At 47.0% G+C, this 15,927-nt stretch overlaps 1 protein-coding gene across 1 annotated transcript in view; it reads left to right on the top strand.

Moving 5' to 3' along the window:
* The first annotated feature begins 326 nt into the window (after positions 1–326).
* The window catches only part of Crim1 (cysteine rich transmembrane BMP regulator 1), a 173,435-nt gene continuing 157,834 nt past the window's right edge, over positions 327–15,927 (top strand). Inside the window, exon 1 of the mRNA XM_051166903.1 lies at positions 327–672. Coding sequence (XP_051022860.1) covers positions 342–672 — 331 coding nt within the window. The 5' untranslated portion in view covers positions 327–341. The remainder of the gene's footprint in view (positions 673–15,927) is intronic.

Genomic DNA, 15,927 nt, shown 5'->3' with positions numbered 1-15,927 from the left:
CAGCCACCGTCGCCGCCAGAAGTTTGGGTTGAACCGGAGCCGCCGCGAGGAAACTTTTTTTCCTCTTTTCCCCCTCCCGCCCGGGAGGAGAAGGAGGAGGAGGGAAAGCCACCCGCCACCGCTGCTGCTGGCGCCAACGCTCGTGGGCTCCGGGTCGGCGCGGCCCGCAGGGGCGGCGGGGGCCTTGCCCCGCGAGGGGAGGAGCGCCCCGGGGGCCCCTAGGGGGGCACGAGGACCGCCGGCTGCGGGTGGGTGCGGCGGCGGCGCGTGTGCCCCGCGCAGGGGAGGGCGCCCGCCCCGCTCCCGGCCCGGCTGCGAGGAGGAGGCGGCGGCACAGGAGGATGTACTTGGTGGCGGGGGGCAGGGGGCTGGCCGGCTGCGGGCACCTCTCGGTCTCGCTGCTGGGGCTGCTGCTGCTGCTGGCGCGCTCAGGCACCCGGGCGCTGGTCTGCCTGCCCTGTGACGAGTCCAAGTGCGAGGAGCCTCGGAGCTGCCCGGGGAGCATCGTGCCGGGCGTCTGCGGCTGCTGCTACATGTGCGCCCGCCAGAGGAACGAGAGCTGCGGTGGAGCCTATGGGCTCCATGGAGCCTGCGACCGGGGGCTGCGCTGTGTCATCCGCCCCCCGCTCAATGGCGACTCCATCACCGAGTACGAAGTGGGCGTCTGTGAAGGTAAGGCTGCCCCGCCGCGCGCCCCCTCCCACCTGGCCCGCGCAGAACAAAGTTTGCCTATGACTTTTCCCAGAGGAGAGAGGACTCCCGGGGAGGGGGGACAGTCACTGTCCCGGGGAGGGTGCCCTAGATGCCTGCCCAGCGGCGGGCGAGGTTGGATTGCGCGGGTGAGCACCTCTAAACCCCGCATAGGCACGCACACGTGCGGTGATTCGGGCTAACGCTTGGTGGCCCTTCCTCGCCCCAACCAGGAGTGCCGTGTGCGGGGTACACTGCGGAGGCTGACACCAGCGAGCCCCTCGGGGAGTCCGCCCCTGCCGCCCTGCCCGCATAGCGCAGTGTGGCACTGGGTGTTGTAAGCAGTCGGTGCAGCCGGCTTCTGGTAGTAGAGTAGACCTGAGCTCCAGATAGCGCTCCCTGTGTGACTCTTATTTTTTTTTTCCTTTGCGCTCTTCTTTCACCTCCTTCCTCCTCCTTCACGTAATAAATCAATTTCAGCTCCGGAATATGTCAGCCCAGGCAAAGTTACACATGGTGGTTACTCATTTATTTGCCTATTGGAAACGGTCAAAGGCTTAGTCTTCTGGACGGCTAAATGGGGTGGATGGGGGCTGCACCTGGATTGAAAAGTTAAGGCTCACTACAAGAGGTTTCCTTTCAAGAGCCCACTACCCGTGTGTTGGTGCTGGTGCTGATGGCTGATGGCTTTTTGTTTGTTTGACAGCAGATTCTGCTCTGCTGGCTTCACCGCGGCGCTGCGTGCGACACGGTTTGGCGATGTACTGAGGGTGGGGGCATTGATAGTGAAACACCATTGGACCGGGTGGGCCTCCATCAGCCTGTGGTTCTACTTCTGCCTCAAGGCGCCTGCTCTGGCTTGAGGTCTAGGGAGACTTAGTGAGTTCTTTTATTTTGCTAATGGACTGGATTGTTTCTTAAAAGTGGGGTCCCTGCTTACTAAGAGCTCAGACATTGGCCCCACAATGCTGTTCTGGGTATCTTGCGAGTGAGCAGGGCTCCCTTGGTAAGAAAGGACAGCTGCCCTCTGCCTTTACTGCTTTTAGCCAGCCTCTGGGTTTATCCTGAAGCTGAAGGTGTGTGTGTGTGTGTGTGTGTGTGTGTGTGTGTGTGTGTGTGTGTGTGTGTGTGTTGTACTGGGATACTGAAGAGGAGGCAAGATGGCCTTAAGACCAAAAGTGGGTGTGTGAAAAAAGGCTTCAGTGCCGTGGCTCTTTAAATACACATACGCATTTGCTTTTTTTTTTTTTTTTTAACCCGTGGTTGTAAGGGTTTGGACAGTTGTGGAAAGTCGGGGAGGCCTTCCTGGTTTGGAAGCTAGTGGGCAGTACTGAGTGCAGGGCCTTGCTCCTTTAGGATAGTTCCAGCAGGACCTCGTTTTCCTGTAGCACAGAAAGGGCCCTCCTAGTCTCCATTGACAACGTGGGCTTCTCAGCTCAAGGAGAATGGTCATCAGATAGACCCCTAGAATTGCACGTGTTTTGACTCTAGTCGTTCTCAATGACTTGCACTGGAAGATGTTTCTCTGAGAGCTGCGGTGAAGGAATGCATAACTGGACCCAGCCTCCACAGATCTGTAAGGAACGTGGGTAAATATGCAGTGGGAACTGCAGGCCAGTGAGAAGGGCTTTGGGAGGCTCTGCAGAGGGTGACCCTTGCTTGTTTTTTTTGTGTGTGTTTCTAGTGAAGGCAATACCTGGGGGAACATTTACTGTAATCAAGTGTTCTGGCAGCAATACCCCATGTCACAGCATGGAATGATTTTTGGCAGTTTGTTAGGGAGCCTGCCATTCCTCAGAAATGATGCGTCTCTCCTGCCTAGCCTGTCTCCTGGGAACACCAGGTGCACAGAGTGTTGGCCTTGAACATGCTTCAAAGTGTTTCTTGACATGACTATTTCAATTAAGGTTCTCTGGAAACATTTCATTTAGCAGGCCTGTTTTCAGGTGATGAGCACATCCTGCTTCCCTTGCTCCCACCGTCCCTTCCCCTCCCCTCCCCCCCCCCTTCCCCTCCTTCCCTCCCTCCATTCTTCCTTCCTTCACTAAAAGCAGCAATCAAATAGAATCTTAAAGCCATGAAACCAAGGTAAAAGGGACAGCACTTTTTGGCATGATGCAATAGTTGCATTCAACTGTGTCTGGCATTTCAGATACTTCCACACTAATATAAAATGCATGGAACAGGTAAATTAACCGAGGAACCCTTTTTCAGGGTTAGTGGAAATCCTTAACAAGTCTCTCAAAATCTAGAAGGTGCCCCCATTTTCCCCTGTAACTTTGCATAAAATTTCTCAATGGACAGTGCTTCCCTCAGTTTCCATTTTTATTCAGAAAGTTGTGTGTATTATTATCATAACCCACATGAATAGGGATGGATATGTTTTATTCATGTAGAAAGGCTCTTGTGCTACATTTTTTGCACTAAAATGACCCCTACTGGTTGTATCTGTTAATGAAAAGTCTTTTGAACGCTTATTTAGTTGGCTGCCCTGAGAAAACATATTTCATGGCATAAACATATGACTAATCCACCTGCTTTCGAAGACATGACTTAAGTACGAGTTTGTACCGCTGTTTGCCAACTTGAAGAAGTGTTTCTGTTTCCATGCAGACTTGTTGGGAAGGGGGAGTAAACTTAAGTACGGTTCACAAAATGAGTTGTGTCAGCAACCAACACGGACCCTTTTGCATTTGTGGCTCATTGTTTCGGGTATTTATGGGCACACTGACCCTTAAAAATACACGAAAAACGATAGCCAAAAGAAGAACCATGGAGGAAAAAAAATTAATGTCTGAAAGACTAGGAATCAAGTCCCATGTACCCTGAAATTTCTTCTCCCTGCATTGCGACCATTATTAAGTGAATCCTGAGTTAATGACTGTGCACAATTAAAACACTGAGAGTGGAAGCAGTTACCCAAAGTTTTCTCTCCTGGCCCTGAGGAGAGAACAGTTCCCTTCCCTGTTCCCATTCAGAGTGAGTCTTCCTGTTGGCCCTTTGCAGACTCCTAGCGGGACTGTTTTCTTGGACAGGTGTCTGTCTCTAGGGAAATCACCTACAATGCAAACAGACAAATTTGGCTTCTGAACAGCTGAGGACGAGGTCTAGGTGGGAGATCTCTTTAAGGGATCTGAGCCTTAAAAAAAAACACTAATGAAGTGAGATTGTGTAGAAAGAATTGTTTTGCTTGCACAGTAAGAACTGCATTTGGAACTGAGGGAACACAGCCTTATATTTTATGCTTCACTTAGGGTGGGGCGAGGTGAAGAGGCATGGCCAGCCCTTTGTCTTAGGGTGATAAAGAGGAAGCTGCTAGCTTCACTCTGACTTTGCCAGGGCAGAGTGTGTAGACTGGAGTGGGTACTGTTGGGCTTTGGCCCAGGACAGGTCTGCATTGGAGTCAGGTGTCCATGACTGCAGGTAGGCGCCAACTTTTTCTGAAACTTGGACTCTGTGGCCTCAGAGTCTTTAAAGCACTGAAACTTTCAGTCTTCAAAACTACTGCTAGTTACAGTCTCCACGGTGGTTCACAGGGCAGCCAGGAGAACTTCAGATGGCAAGGTTTTGTGTTCTGGTTTCTCCCTGTGAAGTTAAGGTTTCTTGTCTTGTCTTTTGGTACAGTCTGTAGCTCCAATACCTGCTTAGAGAGAACAGGAGATGTGAGGTGAGGCCCGGCCGGGAGAACAGTTGCCCAGGACCAGGAAGCCATACCAAAACAGTTGGCTCGGCATGAGCCACATCAAAGTTACCCTTTTTGCTTTCTGGGAGGACCTGAATAAAGTTAAGAGTCAATGGGTTTTTACAAAGTAAATAAAGGAGAGATGGGGCAAAGCTAATACCTCTCTGCTGGGGTTAGGGAACATTTCAAAGCCAAGCTTCCAGACTTCGCTCTTGAGTAATGGATGGATTTCACTCTACCTCAGAAGTCTCTAGGTAAGGTCCACGCTTTGTTGCCAGAGAGAAAGGCAAGCAGAGGGCGGCTAAAATATGTTAACAGGGTATGGGAAGAGAAACTAATTCAAGTAAACAAGGAAGTAATTAATTCCTCCTCAGAGTAAATATTGACAAAACCCACAGGACCAACTAGTCACTGCACATACATAGATGACAGGACAAAATGACCTTCATTTTGACCATCAGGCTTATAGAATTCTCCATGCTTTTAAGGACTCCTGTCACATAAAACACTTGGCAGAGGATAAATGAGGCCCATACTGCAGAGTAGAAAAGTGAAAGCAGCAGGCATGGAGATACTACTTGCTGCTGGTAACGTGGTTAATAGTGGAGACCAGGAAACTTTGTAAGTAGTATGTTGGGAGGACAGTTGTGAGCAGAAACACGTTCATTTATAGAACATTGCAGTGTGTGTGTGAGTCAGTGGGTGTGCAAGAATGTAAAAATGAGAACGAGTGTGAGAGTGAGAACGTGTGAGAATGAGTGCATATCAGAGTGTATGAGTGTGAATGAGTGTGAGACTGTATGTATGTGTGTGAGAATGAGTGTGTACAAAAGTGTATAAATGTGAGTGATAGTGACAGTGCCTGATTGTGTGTGAGTGTATGTGTGTGTGTGTGTGTGTGTGTGTGAGCGTGCTTGTAGTGTGCTACATGGTGTGCTTGTGGATGCCAGAGGACATTTGGAAGTTGCTTCTCTTCCTCGACCTATGGGTGCTGGGGACTGAGCTCAGATGGGCAGGTTTGGCAATGAGCACTATCCCTCCAGCCCAGGCAGGTTGATTGATGAAGAAAAGTGAACACCCCCCCCAACTCTGGACACTGCGTTCCTTTCTGGGAACTATTGGGAGATTTGGTACAGGTTTCTGCTCTTCATGGCTTGCTTACTGCCCAGCAGTGGTCAGGGTGAGGGGTTTGGGGATGCAGGAGGCAGGCATTATGAAGCTGAAAGATGTAGATAAAATGGTGACCCCAGAAAGTGGGTGGACTAAAGGATGAGGAATGAGAGAAAAAAAAAACCCTTAAGTTCATCTTAGCACAACTGTCTCATCCTTTGAAGAATGGTCCAAAACACATTCCAGGGATTAATTGTGAAATTCCTGAAAAATGTGGGTGTGTTTAACTCAGGAAATGGTGCCAGCAGGAGAGATGACAAGGAAGCCTTCAACTGTAAAGGAGGTGGGGGGGGGGGGGGAGTAGAAGGTGAATATTTCTGGCAAAGCCAGTCCGTTGTTACAGTTGTTGCATCATGTTCTAGACGGTACATTTCATACAAGGTTTTGGGAGACATCTCAGTATAGTTATTTTAGGAAGGCATGGATTCCTGTCATCTAATTCTCCAAAGCAGCATTTTCAAAGATCAGGCTTATCTTCGCCTAGAAATCAATCACTCGGTCATCTATTTTTCTTTTCCCCTCCTGTATACGAGGCTGCCTACAGGAGCAAGAGGAAGCCAGGGAGTCTGGGAATCATTCAGAGGTACACTCTGTCCTTTACCCCAGTTCTTTACACTGTGGGTCGCATAATAGATATTTATATTATAATTCATAACAGTAGCAAAATTACAGTTAAAGAGTAGTGATGAAAATAATTTTATGATTGGGGGTCACCACAACGTGAGGAACTGTATTAAAGCATTAAGAAGGTTGAGAGCCACTGCTGTACACTCTTTCAGTCAAGATAAACAAGACAGCCCGCCCCCTCCATCCCTCCCTACCCACCCACCCATCCCACAAGGTGGTTGGAACCATGTAACTTCCGTGCAGGTAAAGATGATGTGTGATTCCGTATTCTCACTTCCTGGGCCCAGGGATAGGATTTGTTACTACAAGAACCAGGCTTGGAGGGGGCTCCTGTTTGGTGGGGAAGTGGGGGGCATGCCTAGTCTCTTTAGAGCTCTTACAATAAGTGTTTCCCAACATTGGAGAAGGAGCCTGCATTCTTTCTGCTTTGCTAGCTGTAACTCACAGTGGGCAGGTTTCCTTTTGTGGTTTTCGCTTTGTTCTGGCTTGCTCTAAGTGGTACCAGAGTGTGGGGAAGGAACCGGGAGGTGTCTCTGGATGGACAGTCTTTCTTCTTCCTCTTCGCCTCCTCCCACCCTGTCGTTTCTCTTGGCCACTTGGACCGGTCAGATCTGGAACCCGTGTCCCTAGATAGACACTCCTCCATTGATGGACAGAGGCCTGCTACACTACAGCTTTAAGGATGCCCTCAGGGTAAGACCAGAACTCTAAAGTGTCTATTAGGGGCCCACATGGGTGAAATTAAAAAAAAAAAAAAAAAAAAAAAGGATTCTGTTTTCCTTTGTTAGTTTCAAAGCAAACGCATTTGAAGTCAGTGCCTCCCTGGTCCAGCCCCACTTTCTTCTGAAGACGGGGGGGGGGGGGGGGGGGGGGGGGGGGTTTGGGGGGGGGATGCTGGGGCTTTAGTGGGTGACCATTTGTGCTTCCTTGTCTGGCCAGTGGAGTTAATCATAGGGTTGGGATGTCAACTCCCCTAGTCCCCAGGGAACAGCTGACACCCAGCAGGGCTACTCACCTTGTGCAAGCATCGCTGCCTGACCTGGGGTCATTTCCTTGCTCCACCTAACTTTCCCGGTTCCTCAAGCCTTGGGAGTTATAAGGTAGACAGTTATTAGTGAGTTCAGAGTCTTTTGCCTCTAGCCATTCCTCAACATCGCAAATGTAAACTTGAGACCGGCTACTTCCACCGTATCTAAATAATGACTGCAAAGGTTGTATATTTGGGGTTGAAAGAGGATCTACAATTTGTTGTGTTGCATCATTGGACTTGCTCATTTAGCTGCCCCCCCCCCACCATGTGGGTTAGTATTTTATCTGGGGAGGTTGGGGTCCTAAACACATTCTAACCAGCAGTGTACACTTTCTTTTATGTTGCATTCTGGAAGACTTTGCTGGTAGTTCCTCAGGGGTGTGTGTGTGTGTGTGTGTGTGTGTGTGTGTGTGTGTGTGTGTGTGTGTCTGTGTGTCTGTGTCTTGGGTGTGTGTATCACCCTGGTGGTCAGTGCTCAGGATTGTAGTTCCTCAGGGGTGTGTGTGTGTGTCTGTGTGTGTCTGTGTGTGTGTCTGTGTGTCTGTGTGTCTGTGTCTTGGGTGTGTGTAACACCCTGGTGGTCAGTGCTCAGGATTGTGCCTGTCTTGAGCTAAGGAGGCAGTTTGCATTAGCACAGTTTACCCTCCACCCCCACCCCCTACCCCCGCCCCCACAGGCACACATGCACACTCCCCACCTTTAGAACTCCAGGCCCACCTGCTGCTGTACTTGATACAGGCCTCAAAGCCAAAGGTTTAAGCAGTGCATTCCTTTCTAGTTTAACCACTTAACTCTCTTTCTAGGTCAGCTTGTTTTTGCCTATTAAGTTAGGGAGCCCCAACTAACCAGAGAAACATCTGCCCACAAATTATTTAATGGGCATCTGCTATGGGTCTGGTTTCTGTGTTATAAAATTCTGATACCGTCTTCTGTAAAAATTGGGCTTCTGAAAGTTTAATGGCCCGCAGTCACCCGGGAGCCTATTACAAGTGCTGGTTTGGCCCTTGGGGACTACAGTTTAGTGGCAGAGCACATGTTGAGCATGTGCAAGGCCCTGGCCCTCCACACCTAAACAGAGCAGACTCCGATTCACTGAGCCTGGGGTGGATCCCAGCCGCTGTCACTCTCTGGATGACACCGCTAAGGCTTAGTGCCCGTTCAGCTTTTGTAGCATGAAGTTAACGTAGCTGGTATCTGAAAAGCTGCCACATGCTGTGACAACTGTATCTCAACCACAGTAAATAGGCTAGGGCCCCTGCTTCCACAGAGGTCATGGTTTAATGGTGGATAGGGAAGGCTGGGACATTCATTCCCTGTAGTCCCAGACAGTGACACCTGAGAGAGAGGTGTACCTAGAAGGTGAGAGAGGACCTCTAACTTTTCCTCAGACCACCGGGAATGGATGATTCAGCCTCACCCTGGAGGTGTCTTCTCTTTCCTCATTCATCTCATTCTTCTTGCTTAACAACAAAATGGGTCTTTGAGCCCAGTTAAAACCAATATTCACATCTTGACTCATGGGTTTTTTTATTTTGTTTTGTTTTTGTTTTTGTTTGTCTTAACTGCAAGAGCAACCTTGGTTAGTTTTTCCTGGCTTTGGTTTTCTCATGAAAACCTGAAGTATCAGGAGCTTTCCATCAAGTTAATTGTAGAGAGGATTACAGAAAGCAAATATGAATATATAGTGTAGGTGATTTTGTGTGTGTGTGTGTGTGTGTGTGTGTGTGTGTGTGTGTGTATGTGTGTGTGTGTGTGTGTGTGTGTGTGTATGTGTGTGTGTGTGTTGTAAGATGATATGCTTGAACTCAAATGCTAATACTGTCCCTGGTAGAGTTTTTAAAAAAAACTAGTATTCTAATTTGCATCCTTTTTTATTTTCATCTTTGTTAGCTTTCTCTGTGTATAAATATAGAAGTCAGCTTTGTGGATATACTCACACCTCCTCCACACATACTCTGTTTCAACAGGAGGCTCAGGATGATAATTCTGGTCCCACATGTTTATCCCAGAGAAAATGACTCTATAGTACAGAAAGCCAAGGTGTTTCTTGTTTTGGCCTAGGGTAACTCTTCTTCTTCCAGGGGCTTGTAGATTTTGTTGGAATGTGAACGTTTGCTTGGGTCTGTGCTTCAAGTTCTTCCTTTCAAAACAACAACAACAACAAAAAAAAACCAAACAGAACAACAACAACAAAAATACTGTTTCTAATTCATATCTTTTAAAAGGAAGCAAAGTATCTGTTATCATAAGACCCAGGGCCAGAGTGTGTCTTGTTGCTGGTCCCTATCTTTCATGTGGTGAACTTTCAGGTGAGTGTGCACCTCTGGGTTACCATGGATTGGCCTGCTGGGGTCTCAGGACAGTCTGTGTTACAGAGGAAGGGACCAGCATCCCACAGTTAAAGTATTTGGCGTTCTGTTTGGTTCCCAGGGTAGGTGTGGTCCCACCGGATGGTAATTCCTTTTGTGAGTCCTTCCTTCTTGCCTAGAAATGAGTGTCCTTTTTTTTAATCAGTAAATGTTAGCATAGAGTTCTCAAGATGGATACTTCAGATTGGCTACTGTGGGGCAAGGAGAAAAAAAACCAGATAGAGAGGATGGAGATAAAGTCCTTGGTCCAGTAAGTTACAGCTGATTCTTCTGGACAGCCAAACCTTACAACATAGCAGAAACTGGAATTTTTTTTTCCAGACACTCTGTTACATTAGAACCTATCATTGAGTCACCCTCTGTCTGTTAGCAGAGGTGTTAATATTCAAACATGTAACCTGTAATCAAAATGAAAACAAAAACCAAAACCAGAAACAAAACAAAAACCCTTATAAACATAGTTTCAGGGTTTCTTTTCTGTCAGTGTTAATCAAACCCAAGCACAACATCCTGATTCGAAACATTCAGAGAGCAACTCCTCTTAAAAGTGCGTAAGAAAGGAAATTACAGGGCTGGAGAGATGGCTCAGTGGTTGAGAGGACTGGCTGCTTTTCCAGAGGACCTGTGTTGATTCCCAGCACCCACGTAGTAGTGCCTCACAATTACCTTGTCATTCCAGATCTAGGGGGTCTGACACCCTCTTCTGGCTACTGTGGGCACTGGGCATGCATGTGGTGCAAAGTTATATATGCAGACAAAACACCCATCTACATACAACTTTTCAAAATGATGTTTATTAATTAATTAAGGGCTGGCTGCATTTTTAAGACTGTCAGATTTTATGTCTAATAACCATGGATTTGACACACCTACTGTAAAAGTTTTTGAGCAACCAGCCATCCCAGGGATTTTTTTTTTAAGCTGTAAGCTGTAGAGACTATGTCTGTCTTGTTTAGCATTTCAAAACAAAAAATCATAAACAAACATCTCAGATTCAAAACAGAAAGGAATTTCTGGCAGGGCAGGATGAAACCTGAGCCGACAGAGCCCGCTTACTGCAGGGAACCTTCCTTCGCTTCAAATCCAGAGACCTCAGGAAAAGGTTCACAGCTGTGATCAAGCCAGAGGCGGCTGGGAGCTGAAGTGCTGTGACACCTCTCTCTCTCTGAGATTCCAGAAGACCTGCCAGAAAGAAAGAGGTAAATCTGCCCGGAGGATGTTCCACCTGAACCAGACCTCACCAAGAAATATTTAGACCCCCTTCAGCCTCGTTTTATGTGAAGACTCTAACACAGGAGGGCTGTGGGCTCTGGCCCCCAGGATGGGTGTTGACAGTCCTGCACAACTGAAAGGAGGTCTTTCCTCACCTGCTCTTTTTGGAGCTTGTTTGTGTGTTTGTTGTTTTTAAAAAAGTATTAACCAAGTCTGTGGGTTTCAGACATCTCTGGAAATTAACGTAGAAGGGTCAGGAACTTAAAACCGTGTAACTGTCCACAGCATAGGCAGTTATCTACCTGGATCCAGGGGGCAGGGTGGGGTGGCTAAGTCTGATGGGATTATAAGGCTGTTCTCTGGTCATAAGATCTGAGCTTTTATGGCCCAGAGGTGTTGGCTCAGGATCAGATATTACCCGTGTTTACAGTTAGGGAAGGAAGAGTGGTGACCATCTACCTGAAAACTTTAGGGTTCTGAGGCAAAGTACAAGACGTCTGCTCTGGTGATGTTTATTGGGACACATCAGTGACAGCAAAACATCATCATCGTTACAGGGACATTCGTGACGTCTACTAAATGCCTGCGGCCTGTCACTGTAAACTATGTTCTAATCCACACCCAAGTCTAAACTGGCCTGTCGCTCTCCCATTCTTTCTCGGTTTCTCATTTGCTTCGTTAATTATTACAGTTATCCTAGGCCCAAGGGAAGTAGGTGAGGAGAAGCTTGGGCAAAGACAGGTCAGAACTCGCCCCAGTGCACATACTCCTTTCTGCCTCTGACACTGGGGAGAGCTGAGTAATTGCTGTTCCTCCTAATAACTGCCGGCAGCAGCCAGATTCTCTGCATTCTTTTACCTTTGCTGCTGTTTTCACTTGCCAGGGAGTTTCCTTAAGGAACAGACTGAATTTAAAAACACATAACTAATCGTGCACAAAAGTCGGGGGTTGGCGGGGGGCAGGGAGGTGGGCCATGGACACAGGGAGCTCCTTGGTACCTTACCGCGGAAGGATGAGGTGATAGTGCCTGCACCAAGCTTCCAGCCGTCTTAGCTACTAGCTGAGCCTTTAGGTCTCTGTGACACACACTTCTTCTCTCAACTTGTTTTCCAAGCGCAGGCCAACTCTGAAGCTTGGAAAGCTGCCTCTTGGAGTGTGTAGAACTTCCGCCTTGCTTTGCATATTCCACCAGAGACTTGGTAGTATGATCCGCAGAGCCCTGAAACTTGGTGAATGCGTTAAAGGCTGTGAGGGGCGGGCCCAGCACTGCCTCCAGGAGGCCTATCTATCTTCCTTGCTTTTTCTGCAGGCCATTCCACATTTACAGGGACAGCCTTCCAGAGTGGCACTGGTTGGCTCACTCCAGTCAGTATTTATTTATTGATAAATCTGCTGAATGCTGTGCACTCCCAAATGGTAGCATGCAACACACAGATCAAAACAAAATAAAACCACAACAGCACCTCACCACCTAATTAGGACGTGGTTTCTCTGACCCTGAATTCAGTTTAAGTCACCAATCCCTGCCTGTAAGAACTTTTTTTTTTTTTAGTTTTCTTTAATATTTTAAATTCTTCCCCCAAATAATTCTTTCCTCCAATGTATAAAACTGTTAAAAGTTTACTAGTGATGGGGTGGGTATTCTATACTGTACCGATGCTTGTTCTTTTTTTTTTTCTTTTTCTTTTTTTTTTTTTAGATGATGGTATCAAAAGTTAAATCCTGTTCCAGACCTTACCTTGTCTTTTCTTGTCTAGCTTGCTAGATAATTAATAGCCAGTAACCATGAAAATAGCCATTGAGGTGTGGGTGGTGTTAATGTACCAACTCAAGCTTTTGCCTAAGATAGATTTTCCTGTGGTATATAAATGGGTCTTTATTTGGGCTTCTTCCTGCTCTATTGGGCCATCTAGCTGAAGAGCTTTGAGCATCTGAAGGCCTGGCTCCCAGAACTCTGTCTTGGAAGCAGCCAGGAAGTTTGTGTGTGTGTGTGTGTGTGTGTGTGTGTGTGTGTGTGTTGGTGCGCACACGCATGTGCATGTGTACGTGCTGCAGTGAGCGTTGCTAGGAGCCTCAGCGGACATGTGCCTTGCCCATTCTCCACATTGCTCACTCCTGTGGTTGACCCTCCTTTTTCTAGCAGGCCTTTGCCAAAACGTTGTGCAAGCTGGTCTGCAGGTGCCTTGGAAGCCTTTGGAAAAATACATCCCCGTCAGTCAGTGCCTTTCCACTTGCCCCATGTTCTTCCCAGCATGACTCCTTTCAGCTCTCCAGCTCTTGGTAACCTGGCTGTCCCCAGACGTCAGTGTCGCATCCCTTACTCTGTGCGGCCTTCTTCCAGTAAACCGTGTCTGCACTAATTGCTAAAGGATTCTGTGGAAATCTTCACAGGGGCCCAGAACTCCAGATTCCTGTGGTGATGTGGCATGTAATAACATGAGTCAAAAAGTGATAGAAGTTTGTAAAACAAGAATCTTTATGAGGCTGCAGTTAACCTCTGGCCTAGAAAAACGTTCCTCCGTGCCATCAGCAGACTATGAGTGATAACATTTCTTGATGGATCCTTGAGAGAAAGGAGCTGTTATCACCCGTTTCTTTCGCTTTGGGGCTTAGAAGTAGGGTGTCTGCCTCAGCAGCTGCTGTCAATAACTTAGTTTACAACGAAGAATACCCAATGTTGTTACTACTGGTTTGCTGAAAACAACTCTGGGTTACCATGCTAAGCGCTTTGCCCCTCTGTAGACCGTCAACTCAAAGGGCACACGCTTCCTGAGGACTGTATATTGCTTTATTTAGTGTGTGAGCATGTGCCTGTGGAGGCTACTGGTTGACACTGGATATCTTTCTCCGTTGCTCTCCATCTTACTTTTTGAAGCCGAGTCTTGCACTGAGCCGGAAACTCACTAATTTGATCAGACTAGCTGGCCAGTGAGCTTCAAGGATTCATCTCTCTCCAACGCCCTCCCCCATGCTGGGGTCTTCGATGACTCATGCCCATCTTTGACATGAGTGCAGGAGATCTGAAATTACGATTGTGTGACAGCCATTCTACGGATTGAACCCTCTCCCTGGCCCTGTTTTATTTATTATATTTGAATACAGAATAGTTCTAATTGAAGTGCTTTGGCTTTTGAACTGTCTGTTTAGTTGAACTATTGATGAGTAGGCACATGGAGGTTAGGAATATCACTGACGTTTATTTCTTGGTGAATGAGACAAGGTTTATTATCTCTAGAACAGTGAAGCATGCTTCCTAACAGGCTGCCGTTAAACATAGTTTTTTGACCTTATAAAGGAATTTTAGATGTGAGTGCCAAAAGAAAACACAGAAATTTAGGGTGAGAAATGGAAGACATCTGTAGGGAAATAAACAAAATACAAGAAGCCAAAGGTGTTTTTTTTGTTGGAAAGAGATCACATTATTTTCAAAGACTAAACTGGGAAAAGGTGAGAGCCCTCAGCAGCCAAGTATATCGACTCTCTACTCAGAAAATTATATTAGACTCTTAGAAAGAGAGAGGAAAAGGAAAAGACTGCCAACAGAGGGCTGGAAAACTTGAGGGAGATAAAGTATTTACAAGTTTTAATAACACAGAACACGTCCAAGAGAAATACATAATTGCAGCTGCATTTGGCAATGAAGATAGCCCATGTGTTATGTTTTTTAAATTGTCTGTGAATATTGTAAGCTTTATGCCCTTGGGTAAAAAAACACTTGGGTGATAATGTTTCTCCAGAGAAAGGGAAAGTGGAAGATGTGAGGAAGTAAAAAGAGAGAGGAGGCATAGAGGAGGAATAGTCAACATTTCCACCTCAGAAGGGTATATTTTATATGCATGATCATTATAATCGTTTCTAATCTTAGTGTAATAAGCGTTTAACTTTCCATAGGGCCGTGGTAATTTGCATGTTAATACTGAAAGCCCACAGGTAAGGGGAAAATTAGAGCACTAAATCAAAAGGCCTGACTGCCTTGATCCTAAAGTTTTAGGTTTTCCAACTTGGTTTCCATCTTGGGCAGAGACCCTTGGAAAAAAATCAGAAACTGGGAAATGTGCTCAATACATTGTCTTTATCCTATGCTACCAGATCTAGCGCGGCAAGGCCAGGAACTGGAAACTGGGTGTGGTGTCACTTTTCAGATTCCCTGAAGCTGCCTGCCCAGCCTTTCAGATGTGTTCTCATCCTTCAGGCCTCTACGCTCTTTGTTAAGCCTTCCTGCCCTGCCCAGGAAAAAGTACTGCCATCCCTACTCCTGGGCGCCCATAAATAGCACTTTCCCCTTCCCTTCTTTTGGGCCCTTTCACACTGTGTTAGAGTTCACATTTCTGCCTTCCTCCCTGCCTGGTGGTGAGCCACTCGAGTGCCAGGATTGTGTGTTATTCTGGCACTTGGCACACAGGAAGAACTCAATGAGCATTTGTTGACTAAATCTAGACTCAAGGTCATCCAAGATGTTAGACAAAAACTTTTCCGTCTCAACTGTTTGGTTTGTATTGTGGAAACTGAAACGGGAGACACTTACCTGTTCCCAGAAGCTCTGTGAGAAATACTGTCGCCCCCGAGGGATGCGCAGGTGGGATTTAACTGGTCCACCCCAACCAGTCTTAAACGCTTTCACCAGCATTTCCGTAATGAGTTGAATTCAGCCATGTTTATTTTAGCAAGTATTTCAAAGCATTTTTTAAAAGTTTATTTATTCATCAGGACTTCTCTCTCCAGTTTGTCATCAAAGTGTCCCCTATCATGTGCAGCCCCCTTACCTACTTGTAAGAATTGTCCTTATAAGTGCTTGCTGTTAACATTTTCCTGATGGCCCAGGGAGCTGGGGCACTAAGCAAGTGTGGTGCCCGGGCTCCGATAAACTACTGGGAAATGTGAACAACGTGGTGAGCAGAAGTCAGATGACCACAGGAACACTGTCAGGAAAACCGCGTTCTAGAGTCTCAGCAAGTCCAATTACCTTTATGTGAGTAATTCAGCTAATTGGGAAAGAACTGAATTCAACCTCGATGCCTTGGGTGTTGGGCCTTTATTAAGTATGTGAGCTGCTAACTCACCCTTTCAGGTGGTCTCCCAGCATCCTGAGGAACTCAGGCTCCTCTGAATCCTAAAGCAACAACTGGAGGGTGGAAGTGTGTGACTGG

This window comes from Acomys russatus, chromosome 1 (genome assembly GCF_903995435.1).
Source record: "Acomys russatus chromosome 1, mAcoRus1.1, whole genome shotgun sequence".
Lineage (NCBI taxonomy): Eukaryota > Metazoa > Chordata > Mammalia > Rodentia > Muridae > Acomys > Acomys russatus.
The sequence above is the reverse complement of the archived record's forward strand: the minus strand, read 5'-3'. Positions and strand labels throughout refer to the sequence as shown.